General features: G+C 43.1%; 1 protein-coding gene across 4 annotated transcripts in view; it reads right to left on the bottom strand.

Annotated features, from left to right (window-relative positions):
* The window catches only part of LOC100757073 (kalirin), a 528077-nt gene that overhangs the window by 227313 nt on the left and 279441 nt on the right, over window positions 1-21323 (bottom strand). For 2 of the 4 annotated variants that reach the window (XM_035444595.1, XM_035444597.1), the window contains exons 16-21: window positions 18582-18701; window positions 12100-12318; window positions 9626-9775; window positions 6198-6312; window positions 4906-5021; window positions 4292-4414 (exon numbers count right to left, since the gene is read on the bottom strand). In XM_035444595.1, coding sequence (XP_035300486.1) covers window positions 4292-4414; window positions 4906-5021; window positions 6198-6312; window positions 9626-9775; window positions 12100-12318; window positions 18582-18701 — 843 coding nt within the window. The remainder of the gene's footprint in view (window positions 1-4291; window positions 4415-4905; window positions 5022-6197; window positions 6313-9625; window positions 9776-12099; window positions 12319-18581; window positions 18702-21323) is intronic. The other 2 variants (XM_035444596.1, XM_027413266.2) reach the window with 1 other exon arrangement.

The raw sequence follows: 21323 nt of genomic DNA, 5'->3' as shown, positions 1-21323 counted from the left end.
GGCAAGGTGACCCCACTTCAGATGGTGTCTGCAGCCGGGTAGTGGCCATTTTGCTAGTGGAACCTGAATCGTAAGGTAGCAAAGCTGACTCAGATACATAAGGAGAAAGCCGGTGACTAATGTTACTCTATGTCCTCAAGGAGTCTGGGAAGCAGACAGTCAGTAAGCAGTGTGGTCAAGCTTTACCTCATCTGGCCCTACCTGTCTTTGCAGGAGCCCATCTCTGAGTTTCTCCGCTCCTAAACCACAGCCGTGCTGGGTGTCATCCCCATCCTACTGAGGGAATGGCGCCTGTGTACCCTGCCCTCAGCCAAGTAGTCCTCCCTGCAGATTGGGGGTGGGGGTGGACGGGTATATCCCCACAGTTCCATGCACAGGCCTCTATTTTAGTATGTGTTTTGTACGGTTGCTTATGTGTTCTATTCGGTGGGCCTGAACCTCTCTAAAAGCTGAGCGAATACCTTCCTCATCTGTCTATCTTCACTGTCTAGAAAAGAAAAAGCACACTGTAAGAGGTGAATGCAGGGATGAGTGAATGGATGCTAAATCCAGTGTTCAGAGGTGAGCAAAGCTAAGATCAAGCAGCCCAATGGAACATTAACCATGGCCATGGCCCCACAGAAAACAGTCTGAAACTATCTGACATTCCCGGCTGCAGCTAATGAGATCCAAGGCAAAAACTTGTCTGCCAGGACAGCCCACCAGTAGGTGGCCAGTCACTTTTCAGGTGCCTTGGCTTTAAAAGTCTATTTAAAAAAGGGCATTGGTGACATGATGACTCAGCTGAGGGCATTTCTCTGGTGACTTGAACTACAGTGACAGGGATCAGGTGGCGGTTTCAGAGTAGAAGTGAAACCACAGAAGAAAGGCAGGGAAAGTATAGAGTAGAACACCTAAGGGAACTTTGGAGGCAGAAACAGGAGAGACACTTGAGCTCAGGGGTTTGAGCCAGCATGGGTAGCATGCTGTGGGAATCCTCCTCTGTCATATTCCTCCAGACAGGCAGGAGTTTAGTGTGGATGAAGATGTGGGGTGCTAGAACCTCCACACACTGCTGGACAGCAGAACTGGAAGTGCCTCAAAATGAAACAGAGAGGCACCATACAACCCAGCCACTGCACTCCCATGTATACATATACGAGAACCGAGAAGAGTATGCTCACACAAAACTTGTATGCAGTGCTAACATAATATTATTCATAAAACTATTATTCAGTGATAAACAGTAAGTAAATATCCATCTGATAAATGATAAAGCTATGTCTGTGCAATGAATTATTATTTAGTCATCAAAAGGGACCAGGCGCTGACGCACATTATAACATGGGTGGGATACTGAAAACTCGCTGAGGGAAAGAAGCTAGATGGAGGATTACATATATTTATAGGAAATGAACAGCCTCAGGGCACATGCCTGAGGAGAGAAGGGGATGAGGAGTTGCTCCTAATGCATAACTCCTGAGCTCCACTTATAACGCTTGTGAATATACTAAATAAACCACTGGGTTGTAAAAAGAAAAAAAAATCTAAAAGCAATTTTGTTTTTAGGAGAAACAGAATTCTGTCAGATGCTGAGACGTTTAGCTTCCCTGTCATCAAGGGCTGGTTCCCCTATGATTTTTAGACAATAAAAGGTATCATTTGTATTTTTCCAACTAGTCTGCCTTATAGGCATACCACAATGTGCAATTGTGTGTTCTTACCCTTGCCAAATCCCCATCTAATTTTATTCTTATATTTGAAGGTTTTATATAAAATTGCTTTTTTTTCTTCTCCTTGATCTCTTTTTTTTATGGGAGCAGAGTATAATAATTCAGTATAACCTGTTGCACTATTCAATTGTGAGGGCCACCATTCTTCTTCTCTGTCATTCAAGGTCAGTTTGCTTTTTATACCAAATTTTCATTTCACTTGTTATAAAGACTAAAAGCCAGAACTGACTGGTTACAAGAGGTTTGCCTCTGGTGAGTTGGCTGAGGTGAGGCAGGAGGCTTCAGGTACAGGCTCCTCAGCTGGGCTATTATCTAGCAGATATTCTGACACAAATAACTCTGAGATTGAGACCATGCTGGATAGGAACATAGTAACCACTAACAGACATAGTTCAGCTGGGAGGCACATGGGAAATGAGGAGCCAAGCTAGAAAAGTCATGCTAACATAGTGTAGTAGTTCTGAAGTCTCTCCAAGATTCCCAATGTTCATGTATGTGTGTGACCCTCCTTTCAATGCATCAGCTGCATCAGGTAACTGGGGAACACCAGGTAAATAGAGGGGGCTCTTGTCTTTGGGGATATTGCAGGAGATAACACTGCACAAAGATTTCTTGAGCTATTCCGGCTCACACTGGCAATATCACTGCACAAAGACTCCTGGGAAAAACATTGCTTGTGCCAGCTGCCCAGAGGTTATACAGATAAGTGCAGCAGGGTAGGGCCCTGCGGTATTCTGTAGGTTGATGGGACCACAGAAGAGGTCGCACTGGACTGGAAAGGTGGGCTGCTTTCCAAAGGACAAACTAGAGAGAAGGGATGCTATTTTAGGTGGAGAACTTGTATGGAAATGGCAGGGAGACAAATGGCGCTCTTGGAGGGAAAGAAAGCAAATCCACTCTGATGAAGCCCACACTAACATAAAGGAACAAGTGATGACAGAGCTATGAGGTGGGAGGCAGTGGAGCCTGAAGACACTGAAGACCATCCAAGTTCCTGAGTGGAGGGATGCTGTGGCCAAAGAGAGCCTTTAAAGGATTAGAAGAAAGGAAAGGCCAGGGGACTACTCTAGTCTAGGGCAGAAATGATGGGTAGAAGAGGACAAAGCTACGAAGCAGATTGTAAAGGCTAAACTAACATGACTAAATTCTCTGCATTTCCACTTTGGTTATCCTAAGAAGTCTGGCTACTGCTATAGTCTACCCACGCTTGTGGAGCTGAAGTCATTCATCCTGCTAATGGTCCACTAATGATGCTATTAGGAGAGGTCAGATAGCTATAAACTGGCAACCTCAAAAACCACCTTCAATTGGATTTGAACTGGGTCCTGGTCATCTTCTACCTTCTTTGTGCTATTTTTCTAGCCGGTGTTGAAATGAACCTCTGATCTGAACTCACAGCACGCAAAAGGCCCCAGAGCTCCCAACAATGCAAGGCTATCTGCCCAATATTGAGTTCACAGTGGAGTCATAATGTGGATAGTTACTTTTGAATATTGTTGTAGGAAGAAGATTATATTTTGTTAAGCCAAGCTGGAGGAACATGTGCTGTGATATTGAATATATAGAAAGTGGCATGAATTTGTTCTCCTTCTTGGCCCCCAAACGAACAGCTCTCACCCTGGGGAGAGCATCTTCCTTGTATGGAAGAGATGCTACAAAAAAGCAGGTAGACACAGAGTACTACAAAGAAAGGTCGACACCACACATTAGCTTCTTATTCAAAACAAGGGTCCTTGTATCCAGTGCTGGCTGTGAAAACTGGTAAAGATCAGTTTTTCTTCCCCTTACAGCACTCTTGCTTCCCCAGTGTAAATAAGCTCTCGGAGGCAGTACACAGTTCGCGCCCCCCCCCCCCAGAGCTCTGACCTGATACCAGCAGATCTGAGGTCAAATGGAAATAGGTTTGAAAACTGGAAAGTCACTTGCTTTATGAGCCTGTCCTTAGTGGCTTCCCAACTTACAGTTCTGTCTACAGTGGCTCCTCTTGCTTCCATCACATGAAGGTGGGCAAAGCAGGGGTGCTGGGTGGACTGGGGGAGATTTGGGGTATACCCTATTTGGTAGGCACCCTGAATTTCCATCAGTTACTGAGTCACTGTTCCATCCCATAAGGCACACTTCCCAAGACATTAAAATTTCAAGAATACGTAGATATGGGTAGAATTTAGGTGTGTGCAACCTGCAGCCCTCAGGTCACATGCATCCCTGGAGAGACGTGAATGTAGCCCAACACATTTTCAGATGTCAACATGTCCCGGTGTTCAAAGGCTGGCTACCCCTGGAAGATGCTTACAGTGCACTCGTAGTTTTACATGAGTGTGCCCTTTCACCTTATCTGTCTGAGAGAACAAAGGAGACCCCAGAATCTGGAGCATGATGATGGGGTGTCTTAGCAACCAACTTCCTGTTTGGAGCTGCAATTTGGGGAGGACTTAGGTTCCAAAGGAGATAATCCTTTCCTTGTGCCACTAGGGCTGCACATTTCTGTATACAGAGACTGCTCTTGCCCCCATCATGTAAAGTTGCCCATGATGGGGAGTACTAGGTGGACTCAGGGAGGGGGCTGGGATGCTTCCTACCTTGGCGGGCACCCTGAATTCCCCGTATTCTTTCAGCAGCTCCTGAGTCTCCTCTGTGGTCTCTCCAGTAGAGGTATGTGTTGAGAGGTAATACTCTCCTGTTTCTTGGATCCAGTCTAATGCCTGTAGGAGGAAACACCACCCCCAGTCCCCAGAAGGCAGCTGTCAGTAGGAAAACAAGTCACATTATGAGGAAGGTTTTTGGCTTGGGACCCAGGAAATGTGACAGAATGGTGGGGTGTGTTGCTCTGAGGGAGTTAGTTTTTAATTTTTTTTTTATTAATTTTTATGGAGACTCTCCTTAGAGTTGGAACATCCCACCACAAAGAATAAACTGGGGCCTATCACATTCCAGACCTGGTGAGTATCTACGTATTTATGTATAAACTGGAGATTATCATAGGTCAGACCCAGTGAATACCAGTGTCAAAGCCAGCCCATCATAACTCCTGGTGTCAAACTCAGTATTGAATGCCTAGAAAACCCAAATACTGACAAGGGGAAACCAGCTCTCCCCTTACTCTGTCATCACCTCTTCTCTTAACTGTGCCCACTACTTGGTCCTCTGTACATGGCCCAGCAGTGAGGCAAAGCCAAGGGAACTATGGACATACCTGCTTGGCACTGCGCTCAAACACCACATATTGCTGACACTGGTCTAGCCGACGCTTCTTCAAGGTCCAGAAGTGCAGGACACGATTTTCCCTCTGTAAGAGCTCACTCAAGATGGCTGTGGGAAGAGGAAGTGAGGAGCATCACGGGAAGGCTCTATACAAAGTCCCAAGTACTTTAGACCCACCACCAAGGGAACTTGTAAGCTCCCCTATAGGACTAAAACAGAAGAAAGGGGACAAAAGCTGGAGATAGATATAACTCCCCAGGGATCTAGAGTGGGAGGGCATGGTGAGGGCCTGTTTCTGAGGATCTGTCAGAAACCCTGGACCCGGATTCCCTTTGCACTAGTCAGTCCTTATTGTAAGAGGCTTCGGAAAGTGAGCCCCTACGACAACAACTGACACAGTTGATCTGGAGGCTAGCAAGCATGGGTGGCTCTGCTAGAACTCTTAGGCATTCCTGAGGAGCTTCTGGAGGAGAGGCAGAGTGAGAAGGCTGGGAAGACATACAGCGAGCCCACATCATGGGTCACAATCTCAGCCCTGCACAGGAGTCAAACACATGGCACTTTAACAGCAGTGTCGCCGTTCTAAGCTGCAGAGCAGAGGGTGGGTGGAAACTGGGCTGCAATAGGGTCTACATTCTGACCATGGTGTCCCTAAGCCTGGCTCGCCCCTCATTCCAAGTCATTTCAGGTCTTCTTCCCAGCCTTCTTCTCCAGGGCTGTGAATTTCTGACTGGACAGGAGGATGTGTGTAAGACTCATTTCCTACGTGAAGGCTAATTTCTGTATGGTAAGAGAGATCACTGAGAGAATGAAACGGTGACTAAGGCCAAATGTGTTCAGATAATAAACAATCTGAAAGGGTATATATTGTTCTTCATATACTCACAGACTCGTATCTACATATGAATACTGGTTCTGACCGTAGGTTTGAGGGAACCTGAAATCCCCTTTCTGTTAGCTTCCAAGTGATATCAGTGTTGCTCAGCTGGACACCATGTTTTGAGTAGCAAATGTTTAGACAGTCTTTCTATTAAGCAGTATGGGCCAGGAATTGAAAATAAAATTTAAAAACTTGAGAAAATCTGTCTGCATGTTGAGAGACTAAGTCACCACTTGTTTCACACCATCCCATACCAGACTGTTTCTTCTTAAAGGAGATGCATAAGAGAGGACAAGAGGGCTAGGCACTCAGCCTGTTAAGTGGTGTGTGTGTGTGTGTGTGTGTGTGTGATCCATGCAACTGAAGCCTAAAGCGACCTGTGGTCTGGCAGGCTCCATACTCACCTTTTACTTGCTGTTCAGGTGCCCTGGTGTGGCTGGCAACACTGGGCATGCTGACATTGTTCCTGTGGATGTACTTGAGAAACACCTCAGCATTCCGCCGAGCCAGAGTGCAGGCCTAAGAGAGACAAAGGTGTGAGGCCCTGTCTCCAGTCGGCATGTGGAGTTCAAGACATGAGAAGTGTCCCTTTAAAGGCTTAAGGACTTGATGGTGATGAGGGTGCTGGAGGGATCCAGAGGGAGCGGAGCTCTGGAGGGTCACTTCTGTTTCATGGGGACACTAATTCCAAGTTAGAGGGCTCATGCTCTGAGCTCTCTTTTAATCAAGTGCTTCTTTTTCTGTGTCAGACGGAATCAGGAAACAGTCAGGCCTTCACTATCTATCTGCTGACTGGTCATTGCTAATGTTTACGCCCAGGCTGGTTTCCTTCTTCTACAAGAACACCTCTTTCATGACTACTGATGGAAGCCCAGGGAACAGAAACCCACCCACTTTAGCTTAGTACATTTAGCAGACACACTTGATAACATAATTCTAAATCTAAATGCAAATTGCCAACAGTTTTCAAATTTATTTGATGGCCAATCACAATCCCCTTACCTAAATAACACCAACAAGTACTCTCTTATTGGGAAATATTAATCTCTGTGAAAGAGTCGGAGCCATTGAAGGCTGCCATCAGCAGTGGTGGGCGGAGAGGATAGACCACCTTCTCCCAGAGAGGGCAGGCCACATTCTCCCAATGAGTAGGACTGGGGGCTGAGAAGAGCAGCAGGAAGGAAGCACTTCAGATCCAGAACCCAGACCTACTGACAGAGTGTTTCTATTGTCCCTTAAGCCTGCAAATTTATAATTTTTTCTAAAAAGCAGTCGTCTCTATAGCTGTCAAACTAGTACATACTTGCTTACTGATTTTAAATTAATAAATTATCTGCAGTGATAATAAGTTATAACTGTTAAATTTTAAAATAATTCTTATACTTAGCTTTTGATCATTCAAATTACATAACCAGAATGATTGTTATATAATAAGTATAAATACAACTTTTAAGTTGATGGGAACTCAAAGGCTCATGAAATTGGAAGCCATTAGCAGAGGTCCAAGGCTAAGGACTTCCAGATGGTTCAACAAATGAGGATAAACGGAAAGCCAAGCACTGTCTGTTGGGCAGTGATTTTCCACAGTGATAGGGAGTTTTCCTTCACACCTTTAGGAATATATAAAAAACCCATTAGTCCAGATGGTTTTATTTCTTCTTTAAAGGAATCATTTAGGGAACAGAGAGCAGAATTGTGGCTATTAGGCTTCAATGTGGGTCTTTTAACAATGGGGAAACTATTGGTTTAAGGATATAAAACTGCAGTTGGACAAGAGGCATGGACTCTGTGATGTCTTGAGGTCTACTGAGAGCATGATAAATATGGTTGATAACAATATGCTATATTTTAAAAGTTGTGAGATAGTATACTTTAAGTGTTCTCAAAACAAAAATGATGAATATGTGTGATATAACATGTTAATTGGTTTAATTTAGCCATGTCATTGTGAACATACTGTATTATGTATCATAATTGTGCATGACTTTATTTATGAGCTAAATAAATGAATGGAAAAATTAAAATAAGACAAAAGATATAGTTATACAAAGATTAAATGTTCAAAATTGGTTTAAATTATAGGAGTGTGTTGCTGAGAAATTTATAGTTAAGTCATAGTGAATATTATGGTAAGAGTTATAATTTAATAAAATGAGAGGAAATTCTAAAAAAAAAAGAATCATTTAATTTTATGAAGAAATAACCTTTACCTTTCTCTCTCTGTGCGTGCGTGTGTTGTGCACATGTATGTGATGTATTGCGCAGGTGTGTGTGCAGGCAGGTGAGGAGGCTAGAGGAGGAGCTTAGGTGTCCTATTTCATCGCTGTCAACCTTGTTCTCCTGAGACAGTGTCTCTTACAGAACCAGAGCTAGGCTGGCAGCCAGCAAGGCCCAGCGATACATCGTTCTCTGTCCTCAATAGCGCTGGGGATATGGAGCACGTGAGGCTATGACCGACTCTTGACATGCATGCTGGCAATCCAAACCCAGGCCCTTATGCAGCCACTCTTCATTAAGCATTTCCCAGTTCCCCCAAATGCTTATAATATAATTTTATTTATTTTTATTTCATGTACATTTGTGTTTTGCCTGCAGATATGTCTGCGTGAGGGTATTAGATCCCCCAAAACTGGAGAGACAGGCAGTTATGAGCTGCCATGTGTGTGCTGGGAATTGAACCCAGTTCCTCTGGAAGAGCAGCCAGTGCTCGTAACTGCTGAGCCATCTCTCCAGCCCCCCAAGAAATACTTTCATTACTTTACTTAAAATTCTTCACATGAACCTTCGATTGTTTTAAATTCTGTTTTGTAATGGAGAACACTTTTAAATTATTTTAAGCTCTGTATGGGAACATGCACTTATCTATATTAGTAAAAGCTACTTATTCAGGGCTTTGACCAATACCTGTGCAGATATCAGACACAAGGAAGAAGGAGGGTGCGGGGGCAGGGTAGGTGTCTTAGGAAAGGAACAAAAAGATTTGGTGGTCAAGATCTCTAATGAAAAAGGTAGCTAGGATTAGAAGTATGGTGGCGTGGCAGGGTACACAAATTCTCTTTCATCTTTTAAGGACTCCCAGAGGAAGAACATGAAAGTGTGAGGTTTGCAGGAGGAGGGGAGAAGCCTGCTGAGAGAAGACCAAAAGCTGCTGGGAGACATTCAGAAGGAGTTTCCTTTTCCACTAAAAGCCCAAAATGCAACAGGGCTGGTTCTCCTCCCTGAGACACTAGGGCTGTATCAGAAACCCTCAGGAAATGTGTTTCTGCTTGTACACAGAATAAGCATTGTGATATTTATCGTTAGTTGAAAATTGCTAGGCTGATAAATGGTATCTAAATTTATTGATTAAAAGATTCATTTTAATAACTTTATTAAGTAGGCTTATGCTCGTCAGTCAAAAGATCATTTCAGGGTTAGGGTTATTTATTGTTCAATCGTAGAGTGCTTGCCTAATAGGCGTGGGTCCCTGTGTACAATCCCTAGCACCACAAAAGAAACAAAAAACAAATTATTTTTTATAAATTGAATGTGAGTAGAAGCATGTGACCATAACCATGTGACACTGGAATACCCTAACACTGCAGTGGCAATAATAATGTTTCCTAGACCTCACAATACCAAAAGTGTCAAAAAGGGAGTGAGTATTTAGAGTATAATCTTAGGACTTTATGAATTAACTGGGAGATAGGTCTTCAGCAACTTCCTTCTTTACATAAGGGACAGGAAAAACCAGAGGCACAGGAAGTCAAGATGAAGCAGTAGGTGGGTGCTGGCTGGTGAGAGGAGAGAACCAGGCTGGGTTCTGAGACCGCGTGTGGCAGTGTGCTCTGACCTTTAGGAAGGCTTCCTTCTGTTCTAGATGCTTGCTGAGGAGTGGGATGACATGGTCCATCTCTGCCGCCGGCCCCAGCTTGTCTCGCCCACCGCACCAGTCCTCGTCTCTCCGGTACTCCTGCTCTAGGCTCTCCAGAACACTGCACACCTAGTGAATCATGGGACAAAAGGCTCAGTGAATGAACTGCTCAGCAGGTGATCTCTGCAGACTTTAGCTACAGAACTCTACACTGACACTGGATGTGAAGGTCAGCCTGCAGATTCAGAGTGGTCACCACTGCCGAGATACTCTGAAGAGAGGTTTTGAGAACCTTGTGACTGGAACTTGGACTGTAACTGGAGATGGAGATTGTGGAATTATCCTTTACAGATGATGCCTAAGCTACAAAGGCTGATCATTTCACTCAGGAATATGATGAAGAATAAGAAATGAAGAAACTGGTTGGATATTTTGGGGGCTTCAACATGATGTATCCTATTTATACACACATGATATATCACATACATATTTATGCATATGTCAAATCTCTTTCTCTCACACACATATGTATGTAGACATAGATTATATTGTATAGCTGTATTGTTGTAACCTCATGATAATTATGAACTATGTAGACCAGGCTTGGAGACGATACTTGATGGCGTGCCTTAGCATCTGTCCTTGTCTGTCAGTCAGGAGCCTCAAGCAGTGGTAAAGGGGAAGCTGACTCTCTTGTGTGATTTATGGACCATAAACAAGAGTCATCTTTCTACTCCCCTAGGGACAGATGTTCAAAGTCCTGCCATAAGGTACTGACATCTTTAGGACGTCTATTATAAAACCACATTTCTTTCTGAGGGAGAATACATTTGTGTTAACCTCTAAGGCGCATATATATATATATATATATATATTATATATATAATATATGCTGGTGATGCACTTTTGTATATATCTTTCTGTTATTGGTTGATGAATAAAACATCATTGGCCAGTAGCTACCAGACAAGGAGAATGATGAGATGCCATGCAGTTGTTGGGAAGATAGGATGCCAACATTCTCTGGTAAGATAAAATCATGTAGAAATACATAGATGAATAATTATGGGTTAATAATTAAGAGAGTGCTAGACAGTAGGAAGTCTGAGTCATCGACCAAACAGTTTACAAATAATGTACGTCTCTGTGTGTTTATTTGGAGCAAAGTGGTTGTGGGACCAGGAGGGACAGAAACTCTGTCTACACCTCAGAAGAGGACAGAGCATTCAAAGAGAGTTCAGAGGGAGAGTTAAGTTGAGAGTTATGGTGGGAGTCTCATTGAAGCCTGGTATCATTGCAGGAAGGGTATTCTTACAGAAAATAAGAACTCAGCAGACACTTGCCTAGCATGCAGAAGAAGATAGATTCCATCTCTAGTGTGGCAAAAACAAACAAGCAAACAGAAAGCAGAAATCTGAACTCCTATACTTTCCATCAACAGCATTGGTTACTTGTTGGACACAGAAGCAGGGGAGAACACCTGCAACCATCCTGGCCTCCTCTGAAGAAGTCACTCCTCTTGGGAAACAGTGTATTTGTTTTTGAGACAGGGTCTCATGAAGCCCAGGCTAGCCTTGAACTTACTATGTAGCTAAGAGAGTCCTTGACATTCTGATCCAGGGCTTGCTAGGCAAGCACTCTACTAACTGAGTCCAAGGATGTGGGTTTTTGGATCGAGTTATGAACTCAGCTGAATTATATATCAGGCAGAACCCACTCTTCACAGCCACGCATGCTTGGCATGTCACAAGAAATCTGTCCCCGATCTTGAGGTGACTTGTCTAGCTCCTTCTTTGCTACTTTGTTTAACATAAGACACAAAGCATGCAGGCAAGCTTGTGTCTTGAGACAAAATAGGTAACAACATGCGGAAATGTTAAGACTAAGACACTTGAGCTCTGTTCCACAATAGGACTGAATCAAAGACTTGAAGTGCTCTTGTACAGTAAATTCTGGGTTCTTTTCTCTATGAATGAGTTTTAAGTAGCTTCTGATCAAGGAGGATTGAAGACACATAAACAAAATGAATGCAAGGTGCAGTTTGGAGTCTAAATATACCAAATTCAGTCAAATCCACTAGATCTTAGATATTTAAACAGAAAACAAACTAACTGAGTCCAATGTGTATCACAAGTGTGCAGGTAGCTTGCCACATGGTGTTATTATGACAATGGCTGACTGATAAGACTGCTCAAATCTAGCACTCATCACACCCAATTTCTACTTCCTATTGATCTGATGAGTTTGAGAAACTTATGGAAAAAAAATCACATGGTTCCTTGCTGTAAAGGGGAGAAAAAAGATACAAAAGCCAATGACAGTGTTCCCACAAGCCATTGCTTTGTTCTCAAAGGTTGGTGCTGACAGGCCTGGCTTTTTGATGCTGCACCACAATGTGAGGTAGGAACAGCCTCTTCCATCTTCAGCTCACACCTCACAGACGTCCCCCTCACCTGCTCAGAAGTCTTGTAAAAGGCCACAGAGGCGTTAACTAGTTTCAGCCGGTCTTCCATCTTTAGCATGAGCTGCTGCCAATGGAGGGCCACCTTCTCAGCACATTCCCGGATGGCATCAGCATCGTAGTGTCCGGCCTGGAGCAATGCTTCTGCTTTCTGCTGTACCTGCAGGGCGCTCTGGTGCGTCTTCTGCAAGGAAGTGGCGTGAAAGAGGGACTGGGCGCGAGGGGAGGGGAGAGAGGTCCATGGGAGCGGCCCAGGTGTGATATGGGAGGGGGTGGAGTGAGGTGTGATTGGAAAGATGCAGAAAAGTTAAAGAGCTTTAAATGACTGATCCACTTGTCGTAACGATTAATATACATTATTGTCTTTTAAAGCACACTTAAAAAAGGAAATCATACATTTTCATTCGTCTCTCAGGCCCCTAAATCCTGACCCCATTCTTAACTTTCTACTTCCATTACCCTAGATTTTTAAGGACATTTCAGTTCACATAGGACAGAAACAGAAGTTGTGTAGAAACCTGACCATTACTTCAATCTCCTTTTCAAATCTAACCATAAATGATAACGGATGTAGCATTTTACAAATTAAGGAAGCACGTGCCCCGCCCCCGCCCCCCGCCCCATGTCATGCAAATCTCAGCTGGCAATGTACAATCTTAGATATTAATAATCAACTGAAAAGGATTATGATAGAATGGGTACACTTGGCTGGCAGGCACTAGACCTGAAGAGTGACCTCCTTCACTGACCTCTCACCCCCAACCCCTACCCCACGGCTTCTTCACCAAAGAAGCCCAGAAACACTTAAGAATGAGCTCAAAGTAGGGTCCTTTTGCTATCTACAAAGGCTTTATTGTTTCTGATTCTGGTTAACTGTACCTTAACTGCAAGAGGATGGGGGACCTGGCTGGACAACTAGGTGGCAGAAAACAGACAAACAACACTCCCCCACCCAAAATGAGGCTCAAGCTTTGTAAGACAAAACAGACTTGATTCCTGTGCTGCATTAGTTTTTTGGCAACTTGTCACAATCTGAAGTCATGCGAGAGGAGGGAACCTCAATTGAGAAAATATCTCCATAAGATCAGACTACAGGCAAGCCCATAGGGCATTTTCTTAATTAGTGATTGATGGAGGAGAACCCAGTCAACTGTGTAATGTGCCATCCCTTGGCTGGTGGTCCTGGGTTTTATAAGAAAGCAAGCCACGATGAGCAAGCAGCCAGTAAGGAGGACCCCATTATGGCCTCTGTGTCAGCTTCTGCCTCCAGGTTCTAGCCTTGCTCGAGTTCCTGTCCTATCTGCTTTAGATGATAAACAGTGACGAGGAAGCTTAAGCCTTTGCCTTTCTTCCCCAAGTTTCTTTGATTATGGTGTTCTATCACAGCAATAGTAACTCTGACTAGGACAATCTTGTGAGAAGGTCAGAGTGCTACTGACTTGGGAAAGTCATTGCAACGTCAGCAGCAACCATTAGCCTTCCAGCTAACAGGGTTGGCTCAGCTTGTGGTGGAAAAGGGTAGCTAAAAACACAGCAACACTCCAGAATTCCTTTCTACTCTGCTTGGACAGCAGGGCAGAGATCATTCTTAATAGGCAATTTATTCAGCTATCTTTGGGTCTGAGAGCAACCTCACTCCTCTCCCTAGCCCTCACCACATCTGCCTTTCCCCCTCATCAGACTATCCTGTACATTCCTACTTACTTTGCCCAGTCTATAAAGCTCCCATCCCCCCGCCCCCCAAACCTGCAGAACCTTCACTCCTGCATCTCCACCAGCAATCCAGGCCCTTGTGCCTTTGCCTTCCTCCTGAGAGCCATGGTCCTGATGACTGTGTCATTGCTGGGCTCCTCACTGCTAACCAAAGCTGAAGAAAGTAGACCAAAGAGCAGAGCAATCCCTACAAGTCCCTGATTGTCTTTGTTTTACTGGCACTGTTTTGTTTCCTAAACATAGAGGTGCCAAGGTCTTCCTTGGCTGACTGTTAGCATTGTCAGAGCCCTTATCTACTCCCTGGGCTTCAGTTAGTTCCTCTCTGAAGGAGGTTCCCAGTGAGCCTCCTTTTACTGTCGGGAACATCCTCTGGAATTGTCTTCTCATCAAGGGAGCCCACCTCTCACCCTTCTGAGGCGGTTGTTGCCATCTGATGTGGGTGGATGCCAAACCCCTAATAGAAGCCAAAGCCATCTCTTTAAATTAGTTCTCCAAAGTCACTGCTACTTATGTTGGTGGCCTCCTCCTAATCATTTTCCTTGTCACCTAGAATTACAATCTTGACCTCATCCCTGACTGTTGCTTCCTGCTCCTCCAACCCAACCCAGCGCTTACAGCTTCATATAACCACCTTTATGGTTATATGGAGGAGAGATGGCTAATTTTCTGGCTTCTAGCTCTAAATCCACAGACCCATCCCTCACATTTCATTTTTCTTTGCCTTTTCATGTGTGGCTCTAGGATTTATGTTGGGGTCCTGAACATGCCAAGCCCACATTCCACTACTAAGCCACATGCCCAGTTCATCATGGACATTTTAGGCAGTTTCACTTAATCTGATGGGATATGAAGTGCTTGTATTGTGGTGACTTATTTCTTTTCGTTCCTAAAGCTTTCATCTCAGTCCAAAAGTCATCAGTGGCTTCCTCATTGCTTCAAAACTAAGTCCAAACTGGCTGTCATGACAGCCCTCCACGACATGGTGTCTGTAACTGCTTCACAATACAAAGTACAAACCCTCTGAAAGCAAACTTTCCTGCCTTGCTCTTCCTTCTTCCTGTTCTTCCTAAATGTCCCTCAGCCCCCTGCAAGCCCACCTGTCCTTTGAAACTCGTCTCAAATCTGCCTTTCCTCAATGAGCCTTTTCTGGTGGCTTGAAACTCTGGGAACACCCCTTTTCCTTACCTCCTTTGTCACTTAGCTAACTCTTGGAGAGTTCCAGTTGCTTAGAAGGTAAAACTGTTACAGTGTGTGTGTGTGTGTGTGTGTGTGTGTAGGGTGGTCACTCAAATGGCTGTCACTTCTCCAAGGCTGTGTGTGCTCTGTGCGGGGCCCTGCGATTATGCATTGACTTTCTGGTTCACACAACCCTTCTATAGGTGATTTTATTTCCATCTCAGAGATTAAGACACACAGGCTAAATGACTTGCCTCAAAACCTACAACAAAACAAGTGATAAAACCAGACTCAGGGTTGACCTATTCCCAGACTTATATTCTTTTACAGCACGTTACTTTTCTCTTGGATTAGAACAGAGACTACAACATTTCTCATCTGGAGAAAGGTTCTTCAGATGAGTGTCGGTGATTATGATAATTATCTCTCCTGCCATTAACATGTAAAACCAGCATATAACTGTCATCATAAACTTGTTTTACTGTTTTTTCCTCAGAGAGTTCGGAGCAATCTTGACTTTTCTATAATTTGTGTCATGTAATAAACTCTGCCCCTTATTCTGAAATTCATTATTCTGTAACAGTCCTGAGCCTGCTTTCCTTTTTAATTTCCTTAATGATAAATTCTTATCCGTGAGGCATAATCTTTGCTTTGCTAAGCTTAAGCCATTATTTTGCATTTACTTTTACTTCTTATCATCTAATCCTATTGAGTGTTACAGTTTTAAGATGTGGATTATCAAGGACATTAATATTTAGTAGGTGTTAGTGCTAGAAAATTGAACCAAATCAATTGAATTTATTATCCAGTTTTAACCACTTTTCTGGTATAATATTTATGCTTAAATACACAGGAGGAGTTCAAATAAAATTGATTTTAAAATTGAGCTTCTCTACGAAGGTCACAATTTTTGAAGACACATCAGTATATTCAAGGCATCAACAAATAAGAATCCAGTTTGCAAATAAACTACACTGCTTTGGGACACTGTTTGGTTCGCCATTTGGAATGTTCTGGGGACAAATCCTGACCTTTCCAGGAAACTATCAGAGCTAGGCTTAGCATTATCCTGGCTTGGCCAGGACCATTCCGGTGTATGACTGCTTTTCTAACTTAATTATCAGTAACAACCCTCTCTTTCACTTTTCCTTTTGTTTAGTTTGAGATAGTGTCTCTCTGAAATCCAAGCTGGGCCTGAGATCCTCCTGCCTCTGCCTCCAGGAGTGCTGGGATCAGAGGAGTGGTTACCACACTTGGCACCCACTTCACTCTTAAAAATGTCTCAGTTTACAGAACAAATTGCATCACCATCTCACCAATACTATTTTATTTTCCTTATGGAACCACTGAACTCCACACCCCCCCCCCCCCACTCCAGCAGCCGGCACAAAGGCCTTCGGTAACCCTTGCACATGGAGAAAGCCACATTAGGCTGTTATCCTCTCTTTAAAATGGCCTGCATCTGGCCAGGTGTAGTGGTACATGCCTATAGTCCCATCACTCGGGAAGCTGAACATTAGGACAGCCGTCAGCTTGAGTCCTGCTTATGCTACATAGTGTATTCAGGGTCACCCTGCCCTACCTAGAGAGACTTTGTCTCTAAAAACATTGCTTACATCCTCTTTGACATATTTTACTCCTGACGCAGAGCCCAGTCTAAATTTAGTTTACAGAGGACCACAGGCTGCCTGGAGAAGGGACATATGGATAATTCTGGCTGTGCTCCTTGTTCATATAGCTATACCATAACCTGATAACCTTCCATTACCAAGATGTTCTAATAATTCTATCTACTCTGCTACCTTTGAGATCACAGACACCAACCCTAGAGTGAACAATAGCATAGCATCAATTATTAACTCAAGTAATACCCCCACAAAGCCCCAGGTTAGAAGACATTTATCCTTAGCCAGGCTCTCCTATGTAGCAATGCAGCAGCATCTCCTGCAAGTGAACATGTATTGCATACAAGGAGGAAGATGGCCAAGAGTTATCTCTGTCAAAATCCCTTGCAACTTCATGTAATGCCCCTAGTGTGTTGCCTATCCCTCACTGCTGCCTAAGTCTATAGACCAGTGGCTCTCAACCTTCCTAATGCTGTGACCCTTTAACACAGTTCCTCATGCTGTGGTGACCCCCAACTATAAAATTCTTTTGGTTACTACTTCATAACTATTATTTTGCTACTGCTATGAATTGTAATGTAGATATTTGATATGTGACCTCTGGGAAAAGGTGTTTTGACCCCCAAAGGGGTCTCAACCCAAAGTTGCTATAGTCACTTGGCCGCTAGGTACCTGATTATAACCCTAATCTAGGTCTCTCCTGAGGGGCTCTACCATCACGGATTTGGCAGTACCAGTAAACTGTAACAGATATAAAGATCCTTGCTTCTGGATAACTCTTCTCCAGCAAGTGATTTGCTTATACTCTTATGTGCAACATATTGTTTGCTTTTCAGTCTCAAATCATGGACAACACTTACAGACTAACAAAAGTTCCTAAGAAGATATCAAGCATCTTATGGAAGCAGGCCATTCATCTTAACGCCATGTTTATAGGCATGAAAGATGGCTTCTGGAAAATCAAATGGCTGAATTCAATTAATTTTAGTTTATAAAAGGCTAGTCATCAGTAGGATTGCTACATTAAAAGACATTTATGAGCATAGATAATTAAAATTCATCATTTTTCTGCCATCATGATGTAGAAAGTTTTGCTAGTGGTAATTTTAAAAGAAAATAGCCCGTTTGTAGTTCCGACACACTCAGAAGCAGGCAAAGTTCTATACTGAACCACATGTAATAAGCATCTGAGATTTTCATTCTTTGTCTCTTTCCCCACTGGTGCTAAACTTATTTTGTCTTTAATATAGTTCAATGCCCCATTTCTATTCTTTCTCAGACACCACTGAGAAGCAATCTGCTAAAGACTCTTTGGGAGGAGAGGGTCCTACTAGGAAGATAATTGAAGATATTATTTAAAGCAAGGCAACATTATTTTATCCTCAGAGGAATTTTCTTTTAAAATAAGCTTTTAAAAAGTCCCAGTTGGTAAATTTCTAGTTGCAGTTTATTCTTCAAATATGGCTTCTGCCAGAAATACTGAACAGCCGCTTTCACCATGCAAACTATGTGGTACAGTCTGTTGCAACCCTTGTGGTCCCTGTAAAAAGCCAAACTCTAACTTAGAATCCAAGTGTTTAAAAGAGTTAATTCACTTTACTATTGACTTGCACACCTGTTTATTCTCATTTCTTAGTGTCTCTGTCACCTTTTAGTTTGTAATTTTCACCTGGTACATAGTTTGTAATGGGTTAAAAACCTCACTATACCAGGGCCTTAAGGCACCCTGAGCAGCAAAGATTCTCATTTCAAGTATGAATAGACCACTCCTGATACCTTGGGGTAGAAAGAAACCTGCACTCCGAATACCTGAGTGTGAAGGAGGTGCCTGCACTATGCCACTAGAAAGAGCAAGAGCTCCACCACCTCAGGGAATTCTGACATCTCAGACAGCCATACTATCTGAGGCCCAGAGTCAAAAAGGAGAACAGAAGACAATACATCCAGATTTGGGTGTTACCTCGATGGCTAGTTGGAACTGTTCATGCTCCCGCTGTAGCTGCTCTGCCTCTGACAAAGAGCTGGCATTGACCAGGCTGGCGTTGAGCATTGACTCTCCATTGCGGATCCATCCCAGAACCTAGGGAGGTGGGACAAGCACACAGGTGAATGGCCCCCGGCAATTTCTCCAGAGCTGTTGCCCTCCCTATGGGTGCTTCAGTCAAGGGGCTATCTTGTGTTCTCTGTCAGAGAGAGGACAGCAAGGATCCTGGCCAGTTATCACCCCCATTTTCCCAGTATCTGGTGTCATAAGGCATATACTTTATGAAGCAGCTTTCTTCTCAACTCAACATGCCTCTTCCTCTGTAGCTCACTGCAGTCCCAATGTCCCCACCAAATTAGTCAACATTGCTTCATCTGCCTGTATTTTATACATGCCTAAAGTTCTAGAGCAGAGAATGCTATCAACACATTTCATGTGTTGGTATTTTTTTCTTTCTGTTTTTATTTATTTACTGAAAATTTCATGCAATACATTTTGGTCATATTCTTTCCCCTTCCCTAACTCTTTTTTTTTTCTGTTTTTAAAGGGCCCAGCTCAAATAACAACTTCTTGAATTGGTTCACACTTCACCCTGCTTGTTAGGAACAATCTTTCCTTCCTCTGGTATGGCAGTGCCACTTTGTATCACTTTAATGTGGCTTACCACAGAATGACTTTGGTTATTTCAACCTACATTTACCTCCCTCTTAAAAATGTGAATACCACAAAGTCTAGAGCAATCTTCTACCCAAATTTGAATCTCACATAGTTTGAGTAATAGCTGCTGCATACCAATGTTTTGAAAGTAATGAAGATTACCCAGGTCACATGTGAGCAGCAGGTCCTACTGCCACCGCCTTACATAACAAGAGTATACAAGGACGAGGAAGCAGGCAACTCCAAGAAACGATAGAGAAAGCAAGCAAAATTAACAGAACAGATCATTTTCAGAAGGGAAAGTAAAGTATAACCAACTTAAATTACCCAATGGCCTGAATCCAACTTCTAGGTTTCCTAATGAGCATTGGGGGGCAGGGGTATTAGGAGCCTAAAATGGGAAACACCAGGAGACAGGGAACAAGAGTGAGTACTGTCTAGAGAGTCCAAGGAAATAGAGATGTCACAATTATCAGGCTAAGAGTCAGTACAAATAATCAATCCAAAGGGAAGACCTAGGCTCTAGACCTACTTGGTGTGTGGTCATTAGAACACTGCCCAGCATCTTCTTTTCTAGGGAGCCTGAGACTCTTGCTTATGGAGTTAAAAAAGATCTGAAATTTCAGTATCAGTGAGTAGCATATGTATGTCACTCCATGTAAAGGACTGAAGACACTACAATCTATTACAGATTTGTCCCCATGCTTTGTATTTCTCTTTACTTTCTTGTGTTAAACAACCGGAAAATACTAAGACTGGTCTCCTGCCCCATAACTCTCATAGGCATCATTCCCAAGTAGAAATTGAGTGATGCCTTTTTGTGCACAGATAACATGAGGGAAAAATCCTGCTGGAGCTGGTTTATTTGGATTGAGATGTTAACTCATGGCCAATCTGGCAGATTGTGGATGAGATGCCAATCTGTAATTAGCTGCAGGAAATAACTGTTCAGCATGTATGTGTAAAATCCTTGTTGTCCCTGGTGGACTGGGGCTGGCTGGCTAGAGGTGCTAATGACTTTCAAAAGCTGCCTGTTAATCTGGGTACATGCATTCATAGACTGCATGGCCAAATTCTTTGTCTCTTTGGAAAACGGAGCTCATACTGTATATTTTGAATTACCATATTTCACTGCTTTCTGCTTGCTTTGGAGACTCATTCGTGGGTGTCATCAAAACACCTTCTGTATGTGCATCACAAGTCAATGTTAGTCTAGTTCTCATGAGTCTTACTAGAACATTTTTCTCTAGTCCCAGCCATGTCAATTGCAGGGAGGGTGGCGGGAATACTATTTACTGGCATTCCCACTGAGTAATGCCCTGCGTTTGAGTATCTACTTCTTTCAGCAAATCATAACACATTCTTGTTCACCTGTACTTCCAAAATGCTATCTATAAATTATTCTAAGACTTTAGAGAGTCCTAAAGATCTGACTTTAGGAATACAAAATGCATGGAAGTTTATAGGCCTGGCTTTAATCCAGGCAGAGTCAGTTCTGGACATAATGAATCGAAACAGCATACCATCTGAAGTCGGAAAGCCTGACTTTGTCCATTCCTTAGCAAAATCACTTAACTTCCCTGAACCCCAGTGGTCTCATCCGTGTCTGGATAGCTCTTTCTTTCCTTTGGCATCAGAGGGCTGATGCAATGCACCAGGAAATGTTAAGCCTGATGATAATGATGGTGTTGGCACTAGTTTTGATTTTCAGTTTGGAGCAAAGATGGGTAGGTAGTGCTGTGATTCTTCAGTTATAATTCTCAAAATGAGAAAAAAGTTATTTAACTGTATTCAATAATTTAAATGAACTCGTTGGCACCATTTAGATGCTGGATCAGTTTCTTAGGTTGCTATCATTATTCATTATTCTTAGTACTCAGATCACTAAGTTGGTTTAACTTTCTGTTATGAGGCTCTTTCTGTCTTCCTGGTTTGTTAAATTTGTTAGTTATTATCCCTTGAGCATCCAAGTGTGTGCTAGGTAGTAGGAGAAATATTGCAACTAAAATGAGAAAATATTGGTCCTATTAATGTCCAACTGTGACTTTGGAAACATCATTT

The sequence above is a fragment of the Cricetulus griseus genome, chromosome 4, assembly GCF_003668045.3.
Source record: "Cricetulus griseus strain 17A/GY chromosome 4, alternate assembly CriGri-PICRH-1.0, whole genome shotgun sequence".
Classification (NCBI taxonomy): Eukaryota; Metazoa; Chordata; class Mammalia; order Rodentia; family Cricetidae; genus Cricetulus; species Cricetulus griseus.
The sequence above is the reverse complement of the archived record's forward strand: the minus strand, read 5'-3'. Positions and strand labels throughout refer to the sequence as shown.